At 44.7% G+C, this 25,522-nt stretch overlaps 1 protein-coding gene and 1 long non-coding RNA gene across 2 annotated transcripts; one reads left to right on the top strand and one right to left on the bottom strand.

The window, feature by feature from the left end:
• Positions 1 to 13,967: 13,967 nt before the first annotated feature.
• On the top strand, positions 13,968 to 18,345 carry LOC127343471 (uncharacterized). The gene is made up of 2 exons (XR_007877269.1): positions 13,968 to 14,163; positions 18,050 to 18,345. It is a non-coding gene; the product is annotated as an uncharacterized lncRNA (long non-coding RNA).
• On the bottom strand, positions 14,654 to 24,565 carry LOC127343469 (ABC transporter B family member 11). The gene is made up of 12 exons (XM_051369610.2): positions 24,267 to 24,565; positions 22,330 to 22,384; positions 20,014 to 20,189; positions 19,695 to 19,916; positions 19,336 to 19,574; positions 18,720 to 19,245; positions 18,358 to 18,631; positions 17,638 to 18,256; positions 17,320 to 17,548; positions 16,291 to 16,557; positions 15,694 to 15,957; positions 14,654 to 15,606 (listed from the first exon to the last, which is right to left on the bottom strand). The coding sequence occupies exons 1-12, from the start codon at positions 24,522 to 24,524 to the stop codon at positions 14,962 to 14,964; spliced, it is 3,774 nt and encodes a 1,257-aa protein (XP_051225570.1). The 5' UTR covers positions 24,525 to 24,565; the 3' UTR covers positions 14,654 to 14,961.
• Between the last annotated feature and the right edge of the window lie 957 nt (positions 24,566 to 25,522).

Genomic DNA, 25,522 nt, shown 5'->3' with positions numbered 1-25,522 from the left:
TATCATTGTATGAATGATGTAATGGACACACCCAATTAAGCGTATCATAAGATCACGTCATTAAGTTATTTGCTATAAGCTTTCGATACATAGTTACCTAGTCCTTATGACCATGAGATCATGTAAATCACTTATACCGGAAAGGTACTTTGATTACACCAAACGCCACTGCGTAAATGGGTGGTTATAAAGGTAGGATTAAGTATCCGGAAAGTATGAGTTGAGGCATATGGATCAACAGTGGGATTTGTCCATCCCGATGACAGATAGATATACTCTGGGCCCTCTCGGTGGAATGTCGTCTAATGTCTTGCAAGCATATGAATAAGTTCATAAGAGACCACATACCACGGTACGAGTAAAGAGTACTTGTCAGGAGACGAGATTGAACAAGGTATAGAGTGATACCGATGATCAAACCTCGGACAAGTAAAATATCGCGTGACAAAGGAAATTGGTATCGTATGTGAATGGTTCATTCGATCACTAAAGTCATCGTTGAATATGTGGGAGCCATTATGGATCTCCAGATCCCGCTATTGGTTATTGGTCGGAGTGAGTACTCAACCATGTCCGCATAGTTCGCGAACCGTAGGGTGACACACTTAAAGTTGGATGTTGAAATGGTAGAACTTGAACATGGAATGGAGTTCGAATATTTGTTCGGAGTCCCGGATGAGATCCCGGACATCACGAGGAGTTCCGGAATGGTCCGGAGAATAAGATTCATATATAGGAAGTCATTTTATGAGATTTAAAATGATCCGGAAGGTTTTATGGAAGGTTCTAGAAGGTTCTAGAAAAGTCCAGAAGAAACCACTATGGAAGGCGGAGTCCCAAAGGGACTCCACCTCCATGGCCGGCCAACCCTAGAGGGGGAGGAGTCCCAAGTGGACTCCCCCTATGGGGGCCGGCCACCCCCCCCCCCACATGGAAGGGGGGAATCCCACCCCAAGTGGGATTCCCACCTTGGGTAGGTTTCCCTATCACATGGAAGGTTTTGGGTTCGGGTCTTATTCGGAGACTTGTAGTCCAACACTTGGGGCTTCCACCTATATAATGAGGGACAAGGGGAGGGGGCCGGCCACCCCAACAACCACCAAGGTGGCCGCACCCCTTGAGGCCGACGCCCCCCCTCTCCCAAACCCTAGCGGCTCTCTCTCCTCCACCACATCCCGCACGCTTAGCGAAGCTCCGCCGGATTTCTCCACCACCACCGACACCACGCCGTCGTGCTGTCGGATTAAAGAGGAGCTACTACTTCCGCTGCCCGCTGGAACGGGAGGTGGACGTTGTCTTCATCAACAACCGAACGTGTGACCGAGTACGGAGGTGCTGCCCGTTCGTGGCGCCGTGATCAAGATCTTCTACGCGCTTTTGCAAGCGGCAAGTGAACGTCTACCGCAGCAACAAGAGCCTCATCTTGTAGGCTTTGGAATCTCTTCAAGGGTGAGACTCGATAATCCCCTTGTTGCTACCGTCTTCTAGATTGCATCTTGGCTTGGATTGCGTGTTCGCGGTAGGAAAATTTTTGTTTTCTATGCAACGTTATCCTACAGAAGCTATATTGTGTGTGACAATATTAGTAACATATTTCAGACCGCGGAATTAAGTTTCCACCAGAATACCAAACATATTTAATGCCGACTCATTTGGAAATGAGTGATGCGTTGAGACGCAAATGAATTGCAAAATACATACGTTTCTGAGCATGTCAGATCCGTTGACTAAAACCTCTCCCATGAGCAAAACAAGATAAAGCACCGGAAGACCAAGGTGTTATATCTTTACAAATGTAAACTAGATTATTGACTCTAGTGCAAGTGGGAGACTGTTGGAGATATGCCCAAGAGGCAATAATAAAAGTGGTTATTTTATATCTCTATGTTTATGATAAATGTTTATATACCATGCTATAATTGTATTAACTGAAACATTGATACATGTGTGATATGTAAACAACAAAGAGTCCCTAGTATGCCTCTTAACTAGCTTGTTGATTAATGGATGATTAGTTTCATAATCATGAACATTGGATGTTATTAATAACAAGGTTATATCATTGTATGAATGATGTAATGGACACACCCAATTAAGCGTAGCATAAGATCACGTCATTAAGTTATTTGCTATAAGCTTTCGATACATAGTTACCTAGTCCTTATGACCATGAGATCATGTAAATCACTTATACCGGAAAGGTACTTTGATTACATCAAATGCCACTACGTAAATGGGTGGTTATAAAGGTGGGATTAAGTATCCGGAAAGTATGAGTTGAGGCATATGGATCAACAGTGGGATTTGTCCATCCCGATGACGGATAGATATACTTTGGGCCCTCTCGGTGGAATGTCGTCTAATGTCTTGCAAGCATATGAATAAGTTCATAAGAGACCACATACCACGGTACGAGTAAAGAGTACTTGTCAGGAAACGAGGTTGAACAAGGTATAGAGTGATACCGATGATCAAACCTCGGATAAGTAAAATATCGCGTGACAAAGGGAATTGGTATCGTATGTGAATGGTTCATTCGATCACTAAGTCATCGTTGAATATGTGGGAGCCATTATGGATCTCCAGATCCCGCTATTGGTTATTGGTCGGAGAGAAGTCTCAACCATGTCTACATAGTTCGCGAACCGTAGGGTGACACACTTAAGGTTTGATGTCGTTTAAGTAGATATGGAATATGGAATGGAGTTCGAAGTTTTGTTCGGAGTCTCGGATGGGATCCAGGACATCACGAGGAGTTTCGAAATGGTCCGGAGAATAAGATTCATATATAGGAAGTCATTTTCTAGGTTTGAAAATGATCCGGTATTTTCTCTGGAAGGTTCTAGAAGGTTCTAGAAGAGTCCGGAAGAAATAAGGATGGAAGGTGGAGTCAGGGACTCCACCCACCTTGGCCGGCCAGCCTAAGGGAGGAGGAGTCCCAAGTGGACTCCCCACCATGGTGGCCGGCCACCCCACCAAGGAAAGGGGGGAGTCCCACTCCCCCTAGGTTTGGTTACTTGGAAGGTTTTTGTTGGGGTCTTATTCGGACACTTTGACCTAAACCTTGGGGCTTCCACCTATATAAAGAGGGGAGGAGAGGGGCTGGCCGGCCACCACAACACCACCATGGCCGCACCCCCTCAAGGCTGCCCTAGCCGGCGCCCCCTCTCCCAAACCCTAGCGGTTCCCTCCTACCTCTCTCTCCAACATAGCTTAGGCGAAGCTATGTCGGAGATCTCCACCACCACCGCCACCACGCCGTCATGCTACCGGGATTCCGAGGAGGATCTACTACTTCCGCTGCCCGCTGGAACGGGGAGAAGGACGTCGTCTTCATCAACACCGAATGTGTGACCAAGTAGGGAGGTGCTGCCCGATCGTGGCACCGTGATCAAGATCTTCTACGCGCTTTTGCAAGCGGCAAGTGATCGTCTACCGCAGCAATAAGAGCCTACTCTTATAGGCTTTGGAAATCTTCAAGGGTGAGTCTCGATCATCCCCTCGTTGCTCCCGTCTTCTAGATTGCATCTTGGCTTGGATTGCGTTCTCGCGGTAGGAAATTTTTTGTTTTCTATGCAACGAATCCCTACAAAAGAATATTGGCAATACCATCTCATCTTACATGAATGATTTTTTTGGGTTAGAGCCTAACCAAGATGGGACAATTTTCTGGCGGTGGGGGGTGGCTCATTTCCCCCTCCCCAGCTCTCAAGCCACTATAGTAGCTATGTTCTTCCTCCTCCCTTGACCGGGCCACCGACAGCCACTCCGTTGGAATAGCTGGCTGGAGTAGGTCTAGGTTGGTTCCGGGGTAGTTTTAGGTGTAGATCTTTAGGTTTGTTTGTGTATTTGTGGATGTATGCCACCATCTGGGCATTTTCCCCTTAGTTGAGACGGTGGTCTGGATCTTCGCTCTGATGGCTCCGACGGCTGGAGGGAGGAGTTGCTGGGAGCGGCACTGTCTTCTGCAATAATTTGGTGGCCACATGATCCTCTTATCCCCCGGATGACAGTAAAGGTGAAGCGCTCCTGGCCGGCCATGGTGGCGTGGGGAGAGCCATCCTGTTGCTGCAAGGTTTGCCTTTTCTTATCTCCTAGCTAGCCATGGTGGCGAGGAGGAGCTGAAGCGAGGCTTGCCGATTTTGGTTCGGGAGGAGGGATCCTGTCCTCTCCACCGATGTGGCTGCTGCTTAGTTCGTCTCCTCTGCTTTCTTCTCAGCCTTGTCGTGGTGGCGAGAGTAGAAGCGGCGGAAGGGCGGATTGGATCCATGCTCGTTGGCGCTTGCCTGCTGGGTGCTACAGAGCTTCCTCTCGTCTGAGCTCCTACGAGCGGAACACGCTGATACGTGTACAGCATGCGTCCGTTGGGAACCCCAAGAGGAAGGTGTGATGCGTACAGCAGCAAGTTTTCCCTCAGTAAGAAACCAAGGTTTATCGAACCAGTAGGATCCAAGAAGCACGTTGAAGGTTGATGGTGGCGGCGTGTAGTGCAGCGCAACACCAGGGATTCCGGCGCCAATGTGGAACCTGCACAACACAACCAAAATACTTTGCCCCAACGTAACAGTGAGGTTGTCAATCTCACCGGCTTGCTGTAACAAAGAATTAGATGTATAGTGTGGATGATGATGTTTGCAAAGAACAGTAAGAACGAGTATTGCAGTAGATTGTATTCGATGTAAAGAATGGACCGGGGTCCACAGTTCACTAGTGGTGTCTCTCCCATAAGATAAATAGCATGTTGGGTGAACAAATTACAGTTGGGCAATTGACAAATAAAGAGGGCATGACCATGCACATACATGATATGATGAGTATAGTGAGATTTAATTGGGCATTACGACAAAGTACATAGACCGCTATCCAGCATGCATCTATGCCTAAAAAGTCCACCTTCAGGTTAGCATCCGCACCCCTTCCAGTATTAAGTTGCAAACAACAGATAATTGCATTAAGTATGGTGCGTAATGTAATCAACACAAATATCCTTAGACATAGCATTGATGTTTTATCCCTAGTGGCAACAGCACATCCACAACCTTAGGGGTTGCTGTCACTCCCCCAGATTTAATGGAGACATGAACCCACTATCGAGCATAAATACTCCCTCTTGGAGTTACAAGTATCAACTTGGCCAGAGCCTCTACTAGCAACGGAGAGCATGCAAGATCATAAACAACACATATATAGATTGATAATCAACATAACATAGTATTCCATATTCATCGGATCCCAACAAACGCAACATGTAGCATTACAAATAGATGATCTTGATCATGTTAGGCAGCTCACAAGATCGAACAATGATAGCACAACGAGGAGAAGACAACCATCTAGCTACTGCTATGGACCCATAGTCCAGGGGTGAACTACTAACACATCACTCCGGAGGCGATCATGGTGATGAAGAGTCCTCCGGGAGATGATTCCCCTCTCCGGCAGGGTGCCGGAGGCGATCTCCTGAATCTCCCGAGATGGGATTGGCGGCGGCGTCTCTGGAAGGTTTTCCGTATCGTGGCTCTCGGTACTGGGGTTTTCTCGATGAAGGCTTTAAGTAGGCGGAAGGGTAGGTCAGGAGGCGACGCGAGGGCCCCACACACTAGGGCGGCGCGGCCCCACACTTGGCCGCGCGGCCCTGGCGTGGCGGCGCCTCGTCGCCCCACTTCGTTTCCCTTTCGGTCTTCTGGAAGCTTCGTGGAAAAATAAGACCTTGGGCGTTAATTTCGTCCAATTCCGAGAATATTTCCTTTGTAGGATTTCTGAAACCAAAAACAGCAGAAAACAACAACTGGCTCTTCGGCATCTCGTCAATAGGTTAGTGCAGGAAAATGCATAAATATGACATAAAGTGTATATAAAACATGTGAGTATCATCAATAAAGTAGCATGGAACATAAGAAATTATAGATACGTTTGAGACGTATCAAGCATCCCCAAGCTTAGTTCCTACTCGTCCTCGAGTAGGTAAACAATAACAAAGATAATTTCTGAAGTGACATGCTATCATAATCTTGATCAATACTATTGTAAAGCACATGAGATGAATGCTCTGGTCGCCTCTCCCCCTGTGGCTCCACGGGAGCCCTCACCCTCCAGAGTTCGGATCTTTATGCAGGGTCGCACTCGTCCGGTCTCCGTTCCGCCGCGGGTGCAGCAGCCACTGACTCCGTCTTCTACATCGCCTCAGACGGTTTCAGTGGTGCCGCCGACGTCGGTGGTGCAGCAGCCCGCTGCGTCTTCGCTGCATGCGCAGCGGACCGTGGGGTCTCCTCGCGCGCCGGGGTCGACCGAGGAGCGGTCGGCGCCGCTGAACCACCGGGCCGAGCCGCGGCCGACCACGGCTCCGCCGCTGCAGCCTGTTGGGGGGCCCACGCTGCTGGTGCAGCAGGGCGCCACGACGTTGTCTTCGCCGAGACAGGCGGTCTCGGAGGCCGCCACGCAGGGGGGCCGGGTGGAGGTGCTGCCCAAATCTTCTTCGCCTCTGCCGCGTCCGAGTGCCGCAGTGGTGGAGGAGATGCGGGACCTTGAGCAGCGGACTCCGAGGACCACGCATTCTATGGCGGTTAGGTCTTCCGAGTCTGCGGCTCCGCCGGCTTCCTCGTCGCCACCGTCTGCTCCGCTGTCTACCTCCACGCCGCCGGCCAAGGCGGGAGAGATACAGGGGGTTTCTTCACCCGCTACCCCTGTATCGGTGGCTCCTTCTTCACCTGCTGGTTCTCCACCGCGCTCGCCCTCTTCTTCGCCAGCCTCCTTGCAGCAGCCTTCACCCATGGTCCCTCCTCCAGTCGTTCAGCCGACGGTGAGGAGAAGTGGGAGGTTTGCTCTTTCGGAGGATGGGGCGGGGGCGACGGATGAGGACGTCTTGCAGAGATCCATGCGACGCAAGGCAGAGATGAACCTCGACACGGCAGGTATTAAACAACCGTCTAAGTCTTTTGTTTCTTTTTCAGATACTCGTATTTCTTCTAATTTGAGTAGCCTAGGGGTTTCCTTGGGTTCTCGGTCTGATGAGATTTCTATTTCGGCTAATGTGTTGAGACAAACGGAGCTTGACCGTTTAACGGTTGTTCCGAATGTCTCCACTGGGCCTGAAACGGCAATTATAGACGATGATGATGATGATGACATCCTAGATGGTCAAATTCTCTCGGCTATAATTGGCAACATTTCAGAAGTTGATTTAGAACACACGGAGCTTAGTTCTGATTTACAAGCATCCGAACGTGGTTCTCGATCATTGGCTGGAAAGAAATCTCGTAGGTATGGCAAGAACTATAAATCTAAAATAGTTTCTCGATGATTGGCATGTTCCGGAATAGCAGAGGTCTTCGTGACTTGGCTAAGCATTCCCACATTGCTGATGGTTGTAGAGATTATGATTTAGATTTTCTTGCTATATCGGAGACGGGTAGGCGAAATTTCTCTCAAAGTTTTCTCGACCATTTGTCAGGCGGGATTAACTTTCAGTGGTTTTCTCGCCCGCCCCGTGGTAGGTCAGGGGGCATTTTACTTGGCGTCCGCATAGACACCATGACCATTTTGGCTAGTTCTGATGGAGAGTACCACATTAAGCTCGACATTCAGAACAAAGCAGATGGTTTCATGTGGAGTCTGGTCGCTGTGTATGGTGCCGCCCAGGAAGAGTTTAAGGCTGACTTTTTACGTGAGTTGGTAAACCTTATAAAAGATAATCCTTACCCGATTTTAATCGAAGGTGATTTTAATTTGTTGAGGTTTCCTCATGAGAAAAGTAAAGGCCGCTTTGATGGTCATTGGCCTTTCTTGTTCAACGCTGTCATTGATAGCCTTGATTTAAGAGAGGTGTTTATGACTGGTCGACAGTTTACTTGGGCAAACAGCTTGCCGGAGCCCACTTACGAGAAACTAGATCGCGTGTTGATGGATACCGAATGGGAAAATAAATACCCTCTGGTGTCAGTCCGCGCACTAGAACGTATTGAAAAACTATCTGACCACGCTCCCATCCTTTTAACCACCGGGAATCCCACACCCGTTTGTAAACGGCCGTTCAAATTTGAACTTGGCTGGTTATATCGAGAGGGATTTCATGATATGGTTAAAAGGGTTTGGGATAGACCGGTCGGGGGGAGTACGCCCATTTTGAGATGGAATAATAAAATGCGTTCTATGCGCAAACATCTCTCTGGTTGGGCTGCCCATACGGCTGGTATTCTTGAAAAAGAAAAGTCTCGCTTATCAAATGTGATTGATGAGCTTGAGGCTGTTGCGGAGATTAGACCCCTGTCTACACATGAGATTGAGCTTAAAAATCAATCGAATGAACAGATGGTGGGTCTTCTTCGCGAAGAGGAGCTCAAATGGTATCAACGATCCAAAGCTCAATTCATCTTGGAAGGAGACTCGAATACGCGGTACTTCCATGGCTTAGCTAATGGGAGACACCGAAAAAAACGTATTCACTCTCTTATTCAAGATGAAGGGTTGATTGAAGGCCATGAGCAACTCAAGTCTTACATCACTAATTATTATAAGGGTCTGTTTGGTCCTCCGGAGGAAAGTACTTTTTCTCTTAACGAGGACTTAACGGATGATATACCCCAAGTTTCTTTGGAAGAAAACGGCTTGCTAACCGCACCTTATACTGAGGAAGAGGTTAAGAAGGCAGTTTTCCAAATGGAATGCAACAAAGCACCGGGTCCAGATGGGTTTCCAGCAGAGTTTTATCAAACCTTCTGGGATACTATTAAATCGGACTTTCTAGATTTGTTCAGTGATTTACACATTGGACAACTAGAATTATTTCGTCTAAATTTTGGTGAAGTTATCTTGTTACCGAAAATTAATGAGGCAGAAAGGATCCAACAATATAGACCCATTTGCCTATTAAATGTAAGTTTCAAGATTTTCACGAAAGTGGCCACCATTAGACTTAATACGGTTGCGGATCATGTTGTTTTACCATCGCAGACAGCCTTTATGCAAGGACGTAATATCCTTGATGGAGTAGCGGTTTTGCATGAGACGGTACATGAGATGCATTCTAAGAAATTAAATGGGGTTATTTTAAAGGTTGATTTTGAGAAGGCGTATAATAAAGGTAAATGGTCTTTCCTTCAACAGACACTCAGGATGAAAGGCTTTTCGCCTGAGTGGCGAGCTCTAATTCATGATTTCGTGTATGGAGGTAGTGTTGCAATCCGGGTTAATGATGACACCGGACACTACTTCCAAACACGAAAAGGGTTACGCCAAGGAGATCCGCTATCTCCGATGTTATTTAACATCGTAGCAGATATGCTGGCGGTACTCATAGAGAGAGCCAAGTCTGATGGTCAGATTGAAGGTGTGATTCCACATCTGGTTGATGGTGGCTTATCTATCCTTCAATACGCTGATAACACGATTCTTTTTATGGATCATGATCTTGAAAAAGCTCGAAACCTGAAATTAATTTTAGCAGTTTTTGAGCAATTATCAGGATTGAAAATTAACTTCCATAAAAGTGAATTGTTCTGCTTCGGTGATGCCCAAGACGATGTAGCTCTGTATACAGAGTTATTTGGTTGTGGGCAAGGCCAATTTCCGATTCGCTATTTGGGTATTCCGATTCATTATCGGAGACTGATAATTGCGGAATGGAAATTAATGGAAGAAAGATTACAAAAACGCCTTAGTAGTTGGAAAGGTAAATTGTTGTCCCTGGGTGGAAGATTGGTACTCATTAATTCAGTACTAACTAATATGGTACTGTATATGCTATCATTCTTCATCCTACCAAAAGGAATTCTGCATAAACTCGATTATTATCGATCCAGATACTTTTGGCAAGGGGACAACGAGAAAAAGAAATATCGACTGGTTAAATGGAGTATAGTTTGTAGTCCCAAAGATCAAGGAGGGCTTGGAGTTCATGACCTGGAGGTCAAGAATTCAGCTCTTCTGGGTAAATGGCTTTTTAAGCTACTTACGGAGGATGGAATTTGGCAAACTATACTTCGGAGAAAGTACATCGGCTCGAAGACATTATCTCAGGTGGTTTGGAAACCTGGGGATTCACACTTCTGGGCTGGTCTCATGGCGACAAAAAATGTCTTTTTTCGACATGGGACTTTCTCCATTAAGAATGGAGCACAAATACGGTTCTGGGAAGATGCTTGGCTCAACAATGCTCCCCTAAGTGAACAGTATCCCGCTTTGTATAGAATTGCACGTCGCCAAGGTGATACCATTGCAACTGTAATGGCTAATTCACCCCCGAATGTGACGTTCAGACGGGTTTTACTAGGACAAAGGCTTGTGGCATGGAACAATCTAATTCAGCGGCTTGGAGATATTCAGTTATCACTGTGAGCGTATGAATTTCGATGGAACCTCCATGTAGATGGTACTTTTTCTGTAAAATCTTTATACAATGCGATCCTGCTTTCTGATTTACCAGTTGATAATAATAAAAAAATTTGGAAGATGAAGATACCATTAAAAATTAAAAATTTTGGATGGTATCTTCGTCGCGGGGTTATCCTCACCAAAGACAATCTTGTTAAGCGGAATTGGCACGGAAGTACACGATGTGTATTTTGTCATCATGATGAAACCATCAAACATTTATTCTTCCAAAGGCTGGCCATAGATCTATAAGGTCAGTCATCCAAGTAGCGTCTACCTTGTATCCGCCGACTAGTGTCGCTAATGTCTTTGGCAATTGGCTTCATGGTATTAACTCAAGGTTTAAAATGCTTCTTAGGATGGGGGCGCTAGCAGTTATCTGGGCGCTTTGGCTATGTAGAAATGACAAGATCTTTAATGACAAAAATTGCTCTTTGTTGCAGGTCATCTACATATGCACAGGTATTCTCCGTTCGTGGTTACCTCTTCAGCGTGTGGAGAACCGAGACCTATTTACGGAGGTCTGTACACGGTTGGAGGATACGGCGAGGGATACTTTTTCCCTACATGGGTGGCAGCATAGTCTACGGATAGTAGCTCCTCCCACATCTTAGGCGTCATATGATTCATCGTTCCGATATGTATTTCGCCTTTTTATTTTTGTAACTCTGGACTCTTGAGACAACAAATGGCTATGTGCATCCTGGTTATGCAGAGGCTGGATGTAATTGCTTCTTGAAGTAATAAAGCATCCTTTATCGAAAAAAAAAACATGAGATGAATGCAGCGATTCGAAGCAATGGTAAAGACAATGAGTAAACAACTGAACCATATAGAAAAGACTTTTCATGAATAGTACTTTCGAGACAAGCATCAATAAGACTTGCATAAGAGTTAACTCATAAACGGAAATTCAATTCGGCTCCCGGGTGCGTATGCTCCCTCTACCAAAAAAACATATTTCGAAATGTCAAAAAATTTGGATAAAAAATTCTACATGTACATCTCCATAATGTATGTGCATTCGCTAAGTTTCACGAAAAACCAATATTTTTTGTGGTCTATGTAAAAAGGAGAAACTTTATCTTGTGAAAAGCATTATTTTTAGCACTGAATTTTATCTTTTTTACACACGTCACATGATAAGTCGATTTTTTATGAAACGACTTTCTGAACGCGTAGCACGTGAAGATGTACGTACAAATTTTTTGTTTCAATTTTTTTGAAATTTAAAATATACATAAGATGCATTTCAAAATATAGGGAGCATACGCACCCATGTTCCAAAACACCACTCCCATAAATTCTTAGTAGAAAGCTTTGAATCAACACAAAGGAAGATATAAGTTTCAGCGGTTGCTTTCAACTTCAACATGTATATCTCATGGATAATTGTCAACATAAAGTAATATGATGAATGCAAATATGCAAGTATGTAAGAATCAATGCACAGTTAACACAAGTGTTTGCTTCTAAGATAGAAAGAAGTAGGTAAACTGACTCAACATAAAGTAAAAGAATGGCCCTTCGCAGAGGGAAGCATGGATTACTATTTTTGTGCTAGAGCTTTTATTTTGAAAACATAGAAATAATTTTGTCAACGGTAGTAATAAAGCATATGTGTTATGTATAAGATATTCTATAAGTTGCAAGCCTCATGCATAGATTACCAATAGTGCTCGCACCTTGTCCTAATTAGCTTGGATTTACATGGATTATCATTGCATAGCATATGTTTTAACCAAGTGTCACAAAGGGGTACCTCTATGCCGCCTGTACAAACGTCTAAGGAGAAAGCTCGCATTGGATTTCTCGCTTTTGATTATTCTCAACTTAGACATCCATACCGGGACAACATAGACAACAGATAATGGACTCCTCTTTAATGCATAAGCATTCAACAACAAATAATATTCTCATAAGAGATTGAGGATTGATTGTCCAAACTGAAACTTCCACCATGGATCATGGCTTTAGTTAGCGGTCCAATGTTCTTCTCTAACAATATGCATACTCAAACCATTTGATCATGATAAATCACCCTTACTTCAGACAAGACGAACATGCATAGCAACTCACATGATATTCAATAAAGGTAATAGTTGATGGCGTCCCCAGAAACATGGTTACCACTCAACAAGCAACTTATTAAGAAATAAGATACATAAGTACATATTCAATACCACAATAGTTTTTAAGCTATTTTTCCCATGAGCTATATATTGCAAAGACAAAGAATGGAATTTTAAAGGTAGCACTCAAGTAATTTACTTTGGAATGGCGGAGAAATACCATGTAGTAGGTAGGTATGGTGGACACAAATGGCATAGTTTTTGGCTCAAGGATTTGGATGCATGAGAAGAATTCCCTCTCAATACAAGGCTTAGGCTAGCAAGGTTGTTTGAAGCAAACACAAGTATGAACCTGCACAAAGAAACTCACATAAGAACATATTGCAAGCATTATAAGACTCTACACTGTCTTCCTTGTTGTTCAAACACCTCACCAGAAAATATCTAGACTCTAGAGAGACCAATCATGCAAACCAAATTTTAACAAGCTCTATGTAGTTCTTCATTAATATGTGCAAAGTATATGATGCAAGAGCTTAAACATGAGCACAACAATTGCCAAGTATCAAATTATTCAAGACATTATACCATTTACCACATGTAGCATTTTCCGTTTCCAACCATAATAATGATGAACAAGGTAACAAACAAACAATCATGGGAATAACCCAAGCATTAGGTATGAGCACTATGCATAGCACTTTATTTAATAAAAGTTTTTGTTGGTTCTCATTTTTGGAAACAGGAAAACTCATTTTCTCTTTGTTTTAAAATTTGGGATGTTACAGATAGTTAGACAAACTTCATTGCCCCGAGTAATAGCAAGCTGAAATTTATCTACGATGTACTGTCGACCGAGATACATGCCTTGAAATAAGGTTTAATTTTGGCTTAAACAGTGAAATGCAATAGAGTTATATGTTGTTCAAACAATCTCAATGTGGCCCTTGCAATGAATGAAGGAGGCTACTCTAATAAAGCTTCAACTGCAATCCTTCATGTCTTCTATCACTTGGCTGGCTTCCGAATTTCTAAATCTTAAGTTTGAACATAGTTTTTATGAGGCAAACTTGATAGCTCATGAATTAGCTAGGCTAGCTCGGGGATATTATCAACAAGTATGGTTAGATTAGCCCCTCTTTTAGTCAATGATGTAACTTCTATTTGAATGAATAAATAGGCATGTTTATGTTAAAAATTAATCTAATTGAAATTCTTTATATTTCAGGCTGCACAAAAATAATAAAATATGATAAAGTGGGAGATTTGAAAATATGCATACATAGATCCACACTTTTATCATTTTTATGTAGCTTAGAAAATAAAATACTCCCTACTTGAAAATGATACTCAGATTAGTCCTTCGGATGACAAACGTCGGGATCTTTTGACAAAAATACCCCAGCGCAGCTTTTTTTGTGTGGGTTTCACTCGTGAGTTGTGACTTGTGACCTGTTCGCAGAGCGTTTACGTAAACAAATATTACTACATTTTTGTGTCTTCGCATGCGGGTTACGTAGTCTTAAATTTCCGCTTTCCGAGGTATGGCCGTTTCGCTTCGCCGGTGCGGTGCCGCGGCGAAGGCTGTGGGAGGACATGGCGTCGGAGATTCGTCCTGGCGGCTTCTAGCCGAGGCGGCGGCCCGGTCCCGCCGACGTTCGAGCTCCTGCGGGAGCAAACTCCTCCAACTCCACGCCGAAGCCGACCTGACCCAATCCAAAAGGTATACACATATTCCTGGACTTCCCGTCTTTGTTACTGTGAATGATTGGCTGTTACTCTTTCGGAAATGGGAATGGCGAATCCACACTTCCACAGGAGGAACCTATCTGTTTTTAATCTACAAATTTGTGCTAGTAAATTGCAGACAAAGTTTGTGATTCCAAAGATAACAGTATGACACATCGATCTCCACTAGTTGTCTTCTCAGCTGAAGCTCACACTCACTTTATTAGTCTAGCGCTTTGTGGATAGGGCGTTCTATGATATATGTTGCATTGCACCAGTGAAAACTTATGTTTCTGCTGTAATACTCAGGTGCACAAGTACACATCATCCTCGTTGAAAAATTGAATGTATTTCGTTCTTGTAGCAAATAGTGCTAGGTGCGTTGACAAGTCTTGATTTTTTTTGTTATTTCCTGAAACACTTCGACATTTAACTGCAGTCTGTCTGAAAATGACAGCTAGTGCGTCCTCTAATTTTACAGGATATGTTGACATTTTACAACGTGTTCAAATATTTATATAGGTATTAGTTACAACTTTACACTCATTTACACATGGTTATGCGAAATGTACATTTCAAATCAAATCAAAATCAAAATCTGAAGCAGAACCGTTCCTTCTACTAAGCGCTTGCAATCTTGCACTACATGGGTACAGAAAATAGCAGGTTACCTCTCGAATTCCTCTTCAAGTCTCAAAGTGTTACGGAGCACAGTTACAGCAACATCAACAAAAAGGGGTCAAGGAAGATGTACAACGTGCACAGAGGTAGGAACCAAAACTGATCCTAGGTATTATGATGACGCTGAACGAAGTTCTACCAGTGAAGCATACACTCCATCTTTGATATCCATCAGCTCCTCGTGTCTTCCTTTCTCCGCTATCGCACCATCCTTCAGAACTGCAATTATGTCAGCACCTTTGATCGTCGAGAGGCGGTGCGCCACAACAACAGTGGTCCTGCCAACCATCACATGATCTAACGCAGCCTGCACAATCCGCTCGGACTCAGCATCCAAGGCGCTTGTCGCCTCATCAAGTAGTAGTATCTTTGGGTCTTTCAGTATGGCCCTCGCAATAGCCACCCGCTGCTTTTGGCCGCCGGATAGCTGGATGCCCCTCTCCCCAACGGTGGTGTCATATCCTTCGGGAAGGCTCGAGATGAACCCATGTGCATTTGATGCCTTCGCTGCTGCAATGAGCTCCTCCTCGGTCACTTCCCCATCCTTACCATAGGCTATGTTTGCACGGATTGTGTTGTTGAAGAGTACAGGCTCCTGGCTCACCAGCCCCATTTGGTCCCTCAACCAATTGATGTTTAAGATCTTGATTTCCACTCCATCCAGTGAAACGGTACCTGAATCGGGATTGTAGAATCGCTCCAACAGTCCGATTACTGTTGACTTTCCACTACCACTCTCTCCAACGAGTGCAACAGTCTATATAGAACCATAATAAAAGTTAATTGCTAAGTACATTGCTTTAGAAGATATAAAAATTTGACGAGGATAGGAAAGTATGCTAACCTTGCCAGAGGGAATGTGCAGGGTAAAGTCACTGAAGATCTGAATATCTGGGCGTGTTGGGTACTTGAAGCTGACATGTTGGAAATCAATGTTGCCCTTGACCTCGTTTATTGTCAAACCCTCATTGCTGCTTGAGTCGATTTCAGACTTTCGGTCTAGTAAAGCAAATATGGAGATAGCTGAATCCTTTGCTTTTGATGAATCGCTGGCCAATGCACTTGACTGAGATACACCAATAGTCGCTAAAACTAGTGCAAAGAAAACCTGCAGATGACTTACTATGTGAAATCACTTCGTGGAAGTAGTAACTTGTTTAGGATGGAGGGATTAAGACTGAAAAAATTGAATATGAAGAAGCATGGTTTTTATGTCGCGACTCCAAAGTGAGTCGCCAATGCTGTGACTCAGTGTATAGTCGACGAAAGTCGCTGTATAGTCGGCATGAGTCGCTGTGTTGCGACGAGTCGTCATGATTTTTGGAAAACGACTCAGCGGCTATATAACAACTATACAACGGCCACTCAAAAAGCACGGAAGAAGACCAAAAATCTGAAGAACAAGAAGAAATGTCATTTCTGAAATAATGCATTTACATACCTTGAAAACACCACCAAAATCTGATTGGCCATGGCGCACGAATTGTGCTCCAACATAGAAGCAAAGACCGTACGTAAGGTACAACATGAAGAATGAGAAACCAAATCCAATGCCCCCAACTATTCCTGTTCTGACTCCTTGACTCATTGATGCTTCACATTTATGATCATATATTGTTGTAATTTTTTTCTCTGAACAAAAAGAAGCTATGGTCCTGATACTACTAATTGCATCAGTGGCCACTTGGCTTGCGTCTTCATACATCATCTAGAGAACCAGCAATTCATTATCAGTAACTTAGCAAACTTTTAGATAGTAAAAAATAATTATCTAGAGTACTGTGCATGATTAAAGAATTGAATGCACTTTATAAACTTGATCGAACCATCTTTATCTTATTCTAATATTATATAAATGGGAGTTTGTAGTAGTTCATCCTCCTCTCCCACCTCCCTATTGTGCCTTGCTAAATGCCTCCAACAGAAAAATCACAAGCTAACTAAATTGACCCAAATGATTTGACCACTTCCAAGAAAATCCATGATGAATTGGTGCATGGCACATGTCACAAAGAAAGCATGACTAGGCTTGGCTATGGAGCCGAGTGCACGATGATAGGTATTTAACCTAGCATGAAAGAGGATGCATGATGTCGGCAAAGGCGGAAATCAGATGAGGGTGAAAGCATAGGAAAGATGTGAAGCAGGCTGAGTTGATGAATGGTTTAATGTGATCAATAATATCTTTTGACCGTAGAAAAGCATGTGCATTTAAATGTTTAGAAGTTCTATCGTGACAGTTAGAAACTGAACATGATATGCTCTACATTATTACTCCCTCCGGTTAAGATGTTGTTTTGGACAGAGGCAGAACTTTTCTTGTGCATTTTGAATATATTACAGTAAATTAGTGGTCAAAGTTGCAGTGTGCTTATGTCCAACTGCAGAGAGAAAGATTTATCTGTAGTAATTATTTGCAAGATATCATATCACTAGAGAAATAGCCTAACGGCTTTGTTTGATGGATTACCTTAGCATCTTGACTGAAACCCTTCAGGAACTTCACTTGGGCATAACCTTGAATACCAGCTAATGGAATGACACAGAGGATGATCAAAGAGAGCTTCCAGTCAGCCATCACAGCAATGACAAATCCTGTGATAAGTGTAGCGATAATCTGAACTGTTAAGGCCAAGTTATCTCCAACTAACCGCCGTACATTCAAAGCATCAACTGACAGTCTTGCACCAAGTGCTCCACTGTAAGATAAAATTCAGCAGTTAGCTCCTGAAAGTAAAGCTAACAGAATCTACATAATGAAGAAACCAAGAGAAAAGTTATAAGAAACCTGGAATTCTTAGGATCATCAAACCAAGCAACTTCTTGATGCACAATGCTTTGAAATGACATTGAACGGATGCGCTCTATAAGCTTCCCTCCTGCTATCCCAAACAAGAAGAGCTCTGCTGGTATTGAGATTATCGACAAGATACCAAGCACAACACACATCAAAGCCCAAAAGCTAGAATCTTTTCTGATCTTATCTGGTGGCGCATAGAAAACTTTGATGGCATTGGCAATCATTACGCCAAACATTGGGAAAAGCACTCCATGAACTGCTGCCGCTAGGGATCCTAAGAGGATAATAGGTACCTCTGGCTTGTTAAGACGTGCTAGCCGTCCCAGAGGAGCTTTCGTTGAAATCTCACCATCACCATGCAGCTCTGTCTTATTCCCCCCATATGTATCATTTTTTTCAGGCATCATGAAGGGGAGGGTGGAAGAATGCGCACTACTATTCCCTGCAGAACCTCTACTAATCGACCGGTTCAATGACAAGCTTGTATTTTTAGACATCGGATCCAACCTTCGACGGTCTATTTTCTGCTCTTCTTCACGACTTTCTTGAAGTCGAATAAGTTGAGAGTAAGGACCATCTGGGTTTAGCACCAATTCGTCATGGGTACCTATATGAAACATACATTTTGTGTAGGAAATTGCTCAAATTAGTTAAAATATGCGAAAGAGGTGATATATAAAAGGTGTGTTATGGGAATGGAATCTTGACCTTGCTCAACTATCTTTCCTTGTTGAACAACTGATATGCAATCAGCATTCCTAACAGTAGTTAGACGATGTGCAACCACAAGGGTCGTTCTGTCGACCATGATCCTATTCAGTGCCTCCTGAACTATTCTTTCTGACTCCACATCCAATGCGCTAGTGGCCTCATCTAACAAAAGTATTTTTGGGTTTTTAATGATTGCTCTTGCAATTGCAATCCTTTGCTTTTGTCCCCCTGAAAGCTGAGCACCACGTTGGCCAACCAGTGTGTCATAACCCTGATACAATAGAAAAGTAAATTTTAATTAGCACTCGACTCAAACCCGAGAACTTGGATTTACACAACTTATTGAATGTTTCACGCACATTTGGCAGCTTATCAATGAAATTTGCTGCATTGGCGAGCTCAGCAGATCTCTTAATCTCTTCAAATGTTGCGTCTTCTTTGCCGTACATTATATTATCTTTAATTGAGGTCATAAAGAGCAAGGGCTCTTGGCTAACAAGACCAATTTTCCCTCTTATTGAATCGAGCTGTACACTCTTGATATTGATTCCATCAATCAAAACCTCACCAGCCTGCGGATCATAAAATCTCTCTACAAGACTAATCACAGTTGACTTGCCACTTCCACTCTCTCCAACTATAGCCATTGTAGTGCCACTAGACACATGTAAGGAGAATCCATCAAATATCAGTTGATCAGGTCTTGCTGGGTAGCTAAAATACACATCCTTCAGCTCAACATCACCCCTGATATCTTCTAACTGCTTACCAGTCCTATCATCAGGATCAATCTCTGGTTTCCTCTTGATTGTTGTGAACAATCTATGCGCTGCTGATTGTCCTTGTGCAAAGGCTGTCATACACGGGGTGGCATTGCCTAAAGACCTGCAACACGCATTTGGAAATTATCACTATCAGCGATTCGATGTGAAGCATCATTTTTATGTGAATTCTACTTTGAGGTAAATAACTCACATTGCCCCAGTCATGATAGCAAACAATATAGTGATGACTTTTCCTCCCGTGTATCCTTTGTTAAGTATCAACTTTGCACCATACCATATGACTAAACCATAGCTAGAGAAAAATATCAAGAAAATAGAACCCATGCCAGTGCCATTGGCAAGTCCTTCCTTCACAGTAGTCTTGTATGTTTTGTGTATGAGCTTATTGTATGCTCTGATTGCTTGCTTCTCCCCATTGAAAGAGGCAACCTATTTTATCGATATAGCCACAAGATACCTAGTGAGTACTCAAGAAGGCAGAACCCCCATAGTTTCCTAGAGAAGGTTTATACTAGCCTTCATTTAAATTGATGTGTGAGCCAAACTTACTGTTTTTATGGCTCCAATTGTCTGTTCAACAACATTCCCTGCATCACCGTATGATTGTTGGCCTTTGCTAGAGATTGTAGATAGCACTTTTGCCACTGCTGCTGCAGCAATTACAACTGGAGGTATGCATGCCAACATGACAACAGATAGAAGCCAGCCTTTGAGAAAAGCTATAACGAAACCACCGATGAAACTAGCAATCAGTTGTAGAAACTTGCCAACCTGCATTAGTCAATTATGTCAGTTTCTATATGAGTTGGAATGTGATGAACACAAGTTTACTAATGTGCTCTTCATTTGACTTGGAGGAACTCCTTACCTTCTCACCAATTGCATCCTGAACTAGCACAGTATCACCAGACATTCTTGAAACTATCTGCCCAGTTGTCATTTCTACGTCAAAGAATGATATATCCTGTCTCAAGACAGATTTGAGGTATAGAGAACGAATGTGTGTTGCCTGCCTTTCGCCCGTAATTGTCCAACATGCCACCTCTGCACAGAAAAAGGTGGCTTGACGGTTATTCTTCCTTGACATTAAAAGTATATGGCATAAGAATATGGATCCTGAAGAGTAGATGGCAAGGTGAGAAAAAACGTTTCGTCCTGCCTGCTCCCGCGAGCGGAAGGGCGGAACCCTAACCTCCGCCCGGCGACCAGCCCTTCCTCCGCCTCCTCCCTCCCTCGCCGCTGCCGGAGGGCGTCTCCGGGCAAAGCTCTGGGGCGCCGGCGGCGGCGGGGCCTCCTCTCCCCCTCGTCTGGCGGTGGCGGCGCGGGCCGGCGCAGTCAGCAGGGGCGGCGTCTCTGCGCAGGAGGCGACGGCGCCCGGACGGTGCGAGGCCTGCGTGGTTCCGGCGAGGTGGCGGCGCGGCTGGCTACTTGCTGGCGCGTCCCAACGCCGACGCGTCCGTGGCCTTGGGTGGCGGCGGCGGGCCTGGATCTGGGCCGGTGGGCTTAGATCTGGGCCGGGCGTGGACTGGCTCGGGCTGGGTTGGCCTGAGGGGTCTCGTCCCTGGGTAGACAGGTGTTGCCCAGTGCCCCCGTCGGCAGAGGTTGGTGCGGGTCGAGGCCGTCGCTGGAGTATGGCCGGGCTGGCAGTGCTCGAGCCTCCTCTGTATTCGTTCTTGGTAGGGACCAAGATGCCATCTCCGGCTTGCTCCGGCCGGAGGATGGTGGGGTTGGTGGTTGGGAGGGGGTGCTCCATTGGTGCGGTGGCGGTCGCCGACATCGCCTTCCTGTTGCCCTCCGGCCACCCTTGACCACCGGGGGACGGTGTGTCTCGGTTTTTTGTTCCAGCAGGTCTAGTGTGGCACCACTGGACTCCCTGACCTTCAGGGACGCTGGCGGGCTCGTTGGGGTGTTTGCGAAAGCAAAGCAAGGCGTTAGCCATTGCCGGCGACGACGACGTCCTTGGACGCCGTTCACCTTCTTGGAGGCGTGGCCATGACACACAACTTGTCGCCGGTTGCCTGCCCCTGGGCTCTGTCTACTACCCTAGTTACTAGTGATCCATCCGAGTTCCTCCTCGAAACCCCTTTCTTTGAGGCCATGCGTCAGGCAGTACCCGGCTCCATATAGACGGTGTGTCTCCCCTTTGCGCGACCATTCCCGAGCCTAGGGTGGCTGTCTGTGGTGCGTCGTGGCAGGAGACACCCCGGTGTTCTTCAACAGCTGGTGGTTTGTCGTGATTGGCATGCGCTGAGACTTAGGCGTTCTCTTGGGGTGGGTGCCGAAGCCTCCGCGTAAGCATTGCACAGCTGGCCTGCGCCGACAACGATGACGCTCGCGAGCGCCATTTTCCTTCCTGGAGGCGCTGTCATGAAGCTTCCCCCTTCGAGCTCCGGAGTTTCGCCGGCTTCGCTAGCGTAGTTAGCCAGTTCTCGGGGTGTTGGTGGTCCTCTGTTTGACAGGATGCTCAGTGTGCTAGTCCTGCATGGTTCAGATCCGCGGAGTGGTGGCTCGGGGCTTGGGGTCTCAAGCTGAGCCGCCGGTGTTTTGCTGAAGTCTTGGGCGCTCTCAGAGAGCTTGTAGTTTAGAGCCTAGCCCTGGTCTGCTTGTTCCTTTGTAGTAGGCTTTAGCTTTTCACCACCTGGGCTTGTATCTAGAGCTGGTATCCCCAGCTTTTTCTTTTCTTTTCTTTTTTTCTTTGTTGCGTGCTACCCTGTACTCCTGGCCGGTTGATGGCTTTATTAATTCAAAGCTGGGCTCGTCGAGCCTTCTCTTTAAAAGAATATGGATCCTGTTTCAGCTTATCCTTCAGCTCGGCTATGTCAACAAAATTCTGGCGCTGTATTTGCTGTTAAAGTTTTCATATGTTTCTCCATTCACCTTCAATTGAAATATAGAACATGTTGACCCTATTTTTCCTTCCTACATTCAACAGTTTACTCTTTGGAAAAGAATTTTAGGAGCACAACTTGAACTTTGCACCACGATGAAAAGTAGCAATTTTAAAATAACCAAAAAGGGTATTAACTGTCTTTTTCTCGCACTTATACTAAACTCATTATTACTCTGCTTCCTTGAGATGGCAATCATGTTCAGTTACTAGCTGCAACTATAATCAGCATTCAGCAGCCGGCAGGTACTGCAAAGTGCAAACACAATGAATTTGACAAAGTCTGCTCATACTTACGGAGAAAGGAGACTACTGCTGTTCCGATGCCCAAATAAACAAAGTTTAGAACCGCCTGCAAAAACGAGATGGCAACAGGGTGAAAACTTATTCCCGTCTTTGTTGGCTTGAGTGCATGGAAATAAATTTAAATATATTTAGACCTACAGTACAAATCAAAACACCATGCATGTCCGCTAGTATATCGTTTCAAAAATAAATAAAAAAGACAGATGTGACAGTGGATCATCTCTGTCCCATTTCGGAGTTTCAGGAGAAAAATACTGCAAGATTCTCGTGGGCGGAGCTTGGGATCCTTGATCATGGAAAGATTCCTCCGTCTATGGGTGGGTGCTTATCTCTTATTTTAATGCCATGTGAAATCTCAATGAATTGGAATAATCTGCAAGCAACTTCAGTACTTCACAAACATAGGCAACGGTTGAGAGGCGATCAGTAAGCCATCACATGAGAGCAGCGATTTTAAAGGAGCCGGTAGGTGTCGGTGTCACATCTACCATCCACTCTCTGCTTTGAGATTGGTGAGGTTTTTGACATTTGTCTAATATAAAACTAATAATTGAAACACAAGTGAAACTTTTTTGAAACTAAAGTGATACATGGAAAATATTGTGAAACAGTCTCACAAAAAGTGAAACTGATGACATCATTGCTGACGTCACTACGGTTTGTTTCACAAAAATATTAGTGTTTCAGTTATGTTTCAGTTATGTTTCAAATTTATTTCACAATTTTGTGAAAAAATTGGTCAGCACATGGCTGATGTCACTGCTGACGTCACTCCGGTAGGTACCGGCTACTGTAAAAACAAGTTTTCGGCCATCACATCCACTCTCAGCCGCTGGTGCCGTCGCTGCCCTCCACCGGCCACTACAGGAGGGTGGGGTAACGTCGGATCAGGTTCCGATCGTATTGGGTCTTTGAGTTCTTTGACTCAGATGAAAGAGGATTAACGGTGATGAGAATAAAAGTCCTGCAGCGTACCCGATTCCCTATATCTATGCCCTTCTTCGGAGGATCGTCAATGGACTGAAGTTTGGAGTCGATTTCCGGGCATTAAGCTGGGTGTGGTAAGTGTGTCTACGGCAACGACGTTCTTTAGAAGAGATGATGTCGCAGCGTACGGGTATCCTCAAGTTCCGTCTCTACCTGATGAATCTCAGCCAAGTACAACGTTATCAGGAAATTTGTGAGTTTTGTGTCCTCCACTCTATCTAGCCGGAGTTGGGATTATCTCCCTGCTCATCTTGGCACTATAGCTTCTTTGGGACGGTGATGTCTCAAGATCGTGATCGTCGGCATCTTGTAGTCTACGTCAATAATTTCTCGACCGCTGCTTCTACAAGCACCCTGAATTTTTTCAATCTTTTTCTCACACGAGCTAATTCGCTACCCGGAGGCCAAGCGGCCTCAAGGGATGCATGAGAAAGATAGTGCTGAACTTTTCAAAAACTTGTGTTTTATTTTCTTCTCTTATAAGAACGTTTTTATAAGGGTTGGTTTTAATATATGGGCCTAGCTTAGTCCTTTTTGGCAAAAAAAAAGATACTTCACAAACGTCGCTTTCACACAAAAAAAAACAAGTGTATAGCCATTGCAAAATCGTCTATCTGAACTAGGCTCGAAAATTATGAAAACATGTATGCTTGGGGGAAAATAGATAGGAAACCATGTGGAAAGAAAATTAATAGACAGAAATGGGATGCGAATGCAAAACTATTGGGAAAAGGTAAGGAACGAAAGAGGCAACAAGCGCCAAAAAGCCAAACATGTTGTCCAGTTCGGGCAGAAACGTCGACGAGATTTGCCGGAGCTTTCTCGAGAGAGTAAAGGCATCGGCCAAGCTCGATGGAGCAAGGTAAGCCCGAAGGAACGCCGTTCTCGGCGAGAAGAAGCCCAGCTGGTCGGAAAGGTGGTGGGCAGAGAGACATGCTCACCTTGTTGACGCGGTTGAGGACGTTGCCGGTGGTGGCGCCACCGAAGGCGTCGATGACGTCGCCGAAAATGACGGTCATAACCGGCTGCGACATGCCGTTGGCCAACGCGGCCACCGTGCCGACTAGCATCAGCAGCAGGTCCGTGCCGTCGGAGTACCGGAACAGCCCCATGAAGGACACCTTCTTCCCGCGATCCATGGCGACCTCCTCCTTCTTTGTCTCGCCATCCGTCCCCGTCCCCGGGGCCGCTGCGTCCATTTTGCTCGCGGGCACAACGCACTGCTTTCTCTAAGTCTGATACTCCTACTTCTCTACTAGTCTCTGCAGGGTATTTATGGAGTTGGATGCTTGGGGTGGTCAATGCTGCCTCCAAGCGGGAGTACCGCTGTATCGCTCTGTTGCCAGATTGGGGCAATCACGCAACGCAGAAAGATTGTTGATTAATTATTACTGCCTTGAAATATCTTGAGAAACGAATTAAGATTGTCTAGCGCGACTGAATTCAAGTTCCTGGCACGGTTGTCTCATTCCCCGTCGAGTATAACCTACTATGATTTAGTCTACATTCTGACTGTAATATTTGTTCTGAACTACTCTCTTTGTTATATCATTTAGTCTACACTCTAGCTGTAATATTTCTTCTGAATTACTCGTTTGGTAGGTATTATCATAAAAATATTGACCAACGGAGGAATGATCCCTCCCTTGATTATAAATTGTTAGATAGGATAAGACTCTCCCGTGGATGAACGCTAGAATAATAACCCAGTTTAAAGTTTACCCCTCCCTTCAAAATTACAGCGAGATGGAAATTTGAACCAACAGCCCAATGATATGATATATGTTATCATCAAGTGTTATGCTACAAGTTTTACTACTCGTTTGATATTTATATTTTAGTTAGTAACTACTTGGCCAAGAGCATGTAAAATGTGTTAGACAAAGTAGTCCACAGTTTTATACGTACTAGTACTTGTCATATATGTATACAAACTTTGTATATCTCCCTACTACAAATAGAACAACATCCTACCTCGGCATGTATCCGAGTAGGCATATTCTACCTGATCGCACGTTTGATATGGTATCAGGCCGGCCTCTTCGCCGACAAAACTGATCGCTCCGAACCCTAGATTCCACCCGCCCGCCGCCGCCGTCCCGTAGCTCCGATCCATGGCTTTTTCATCCACCACTCCGATGATCCACCTTTGCAATCCGCCGACTGACAAGTTGACATGGCCCAATTTTCCCGGTTG

This window comes from Lolium perenne, chromosome 3 (genome assembly GCF_019359855.2).
Source record: "Lolium perenne isolate Kyuss_39 chromosome 3, Kyuss_2.0, whole genome shotgun sequence".
NCBI classification, from domain to species: Eukaryota; Viridiplantae; Streptophyta; class Magnoliopsida; order Poales; family Poaceae; genus Lolium; species Lolium perenne.
This window is presented reverse-complemented; position numbering and strand designations above follow the sequence as displayed.

Excerpts from the sequence above, each read along its gene's own strand:
- LOC127343469 (XM_051369610.2), bottom strand. The coding sequence starts at position 24,524 with ATGGACGCAGCGGCCCCGGGGACGGGGACGGATGGCGAGACAAAGAAG. Across the intron at positions 19,575-19,694 it reads CAATTGGAGCCATAAAAACA|GTTGCCTCTTTCAATGGGGA; the intron begins GTAAGTTTGGCT and ends TCGATAAAATAG. Across the intron at positions 18,257-18,357 it reads AGGAAAGATAGTTGAGCAAG|GTACCCATGACGAATTGGTG; the intron begins GTCAAGATTCCA and ends TGTTTCATATAG.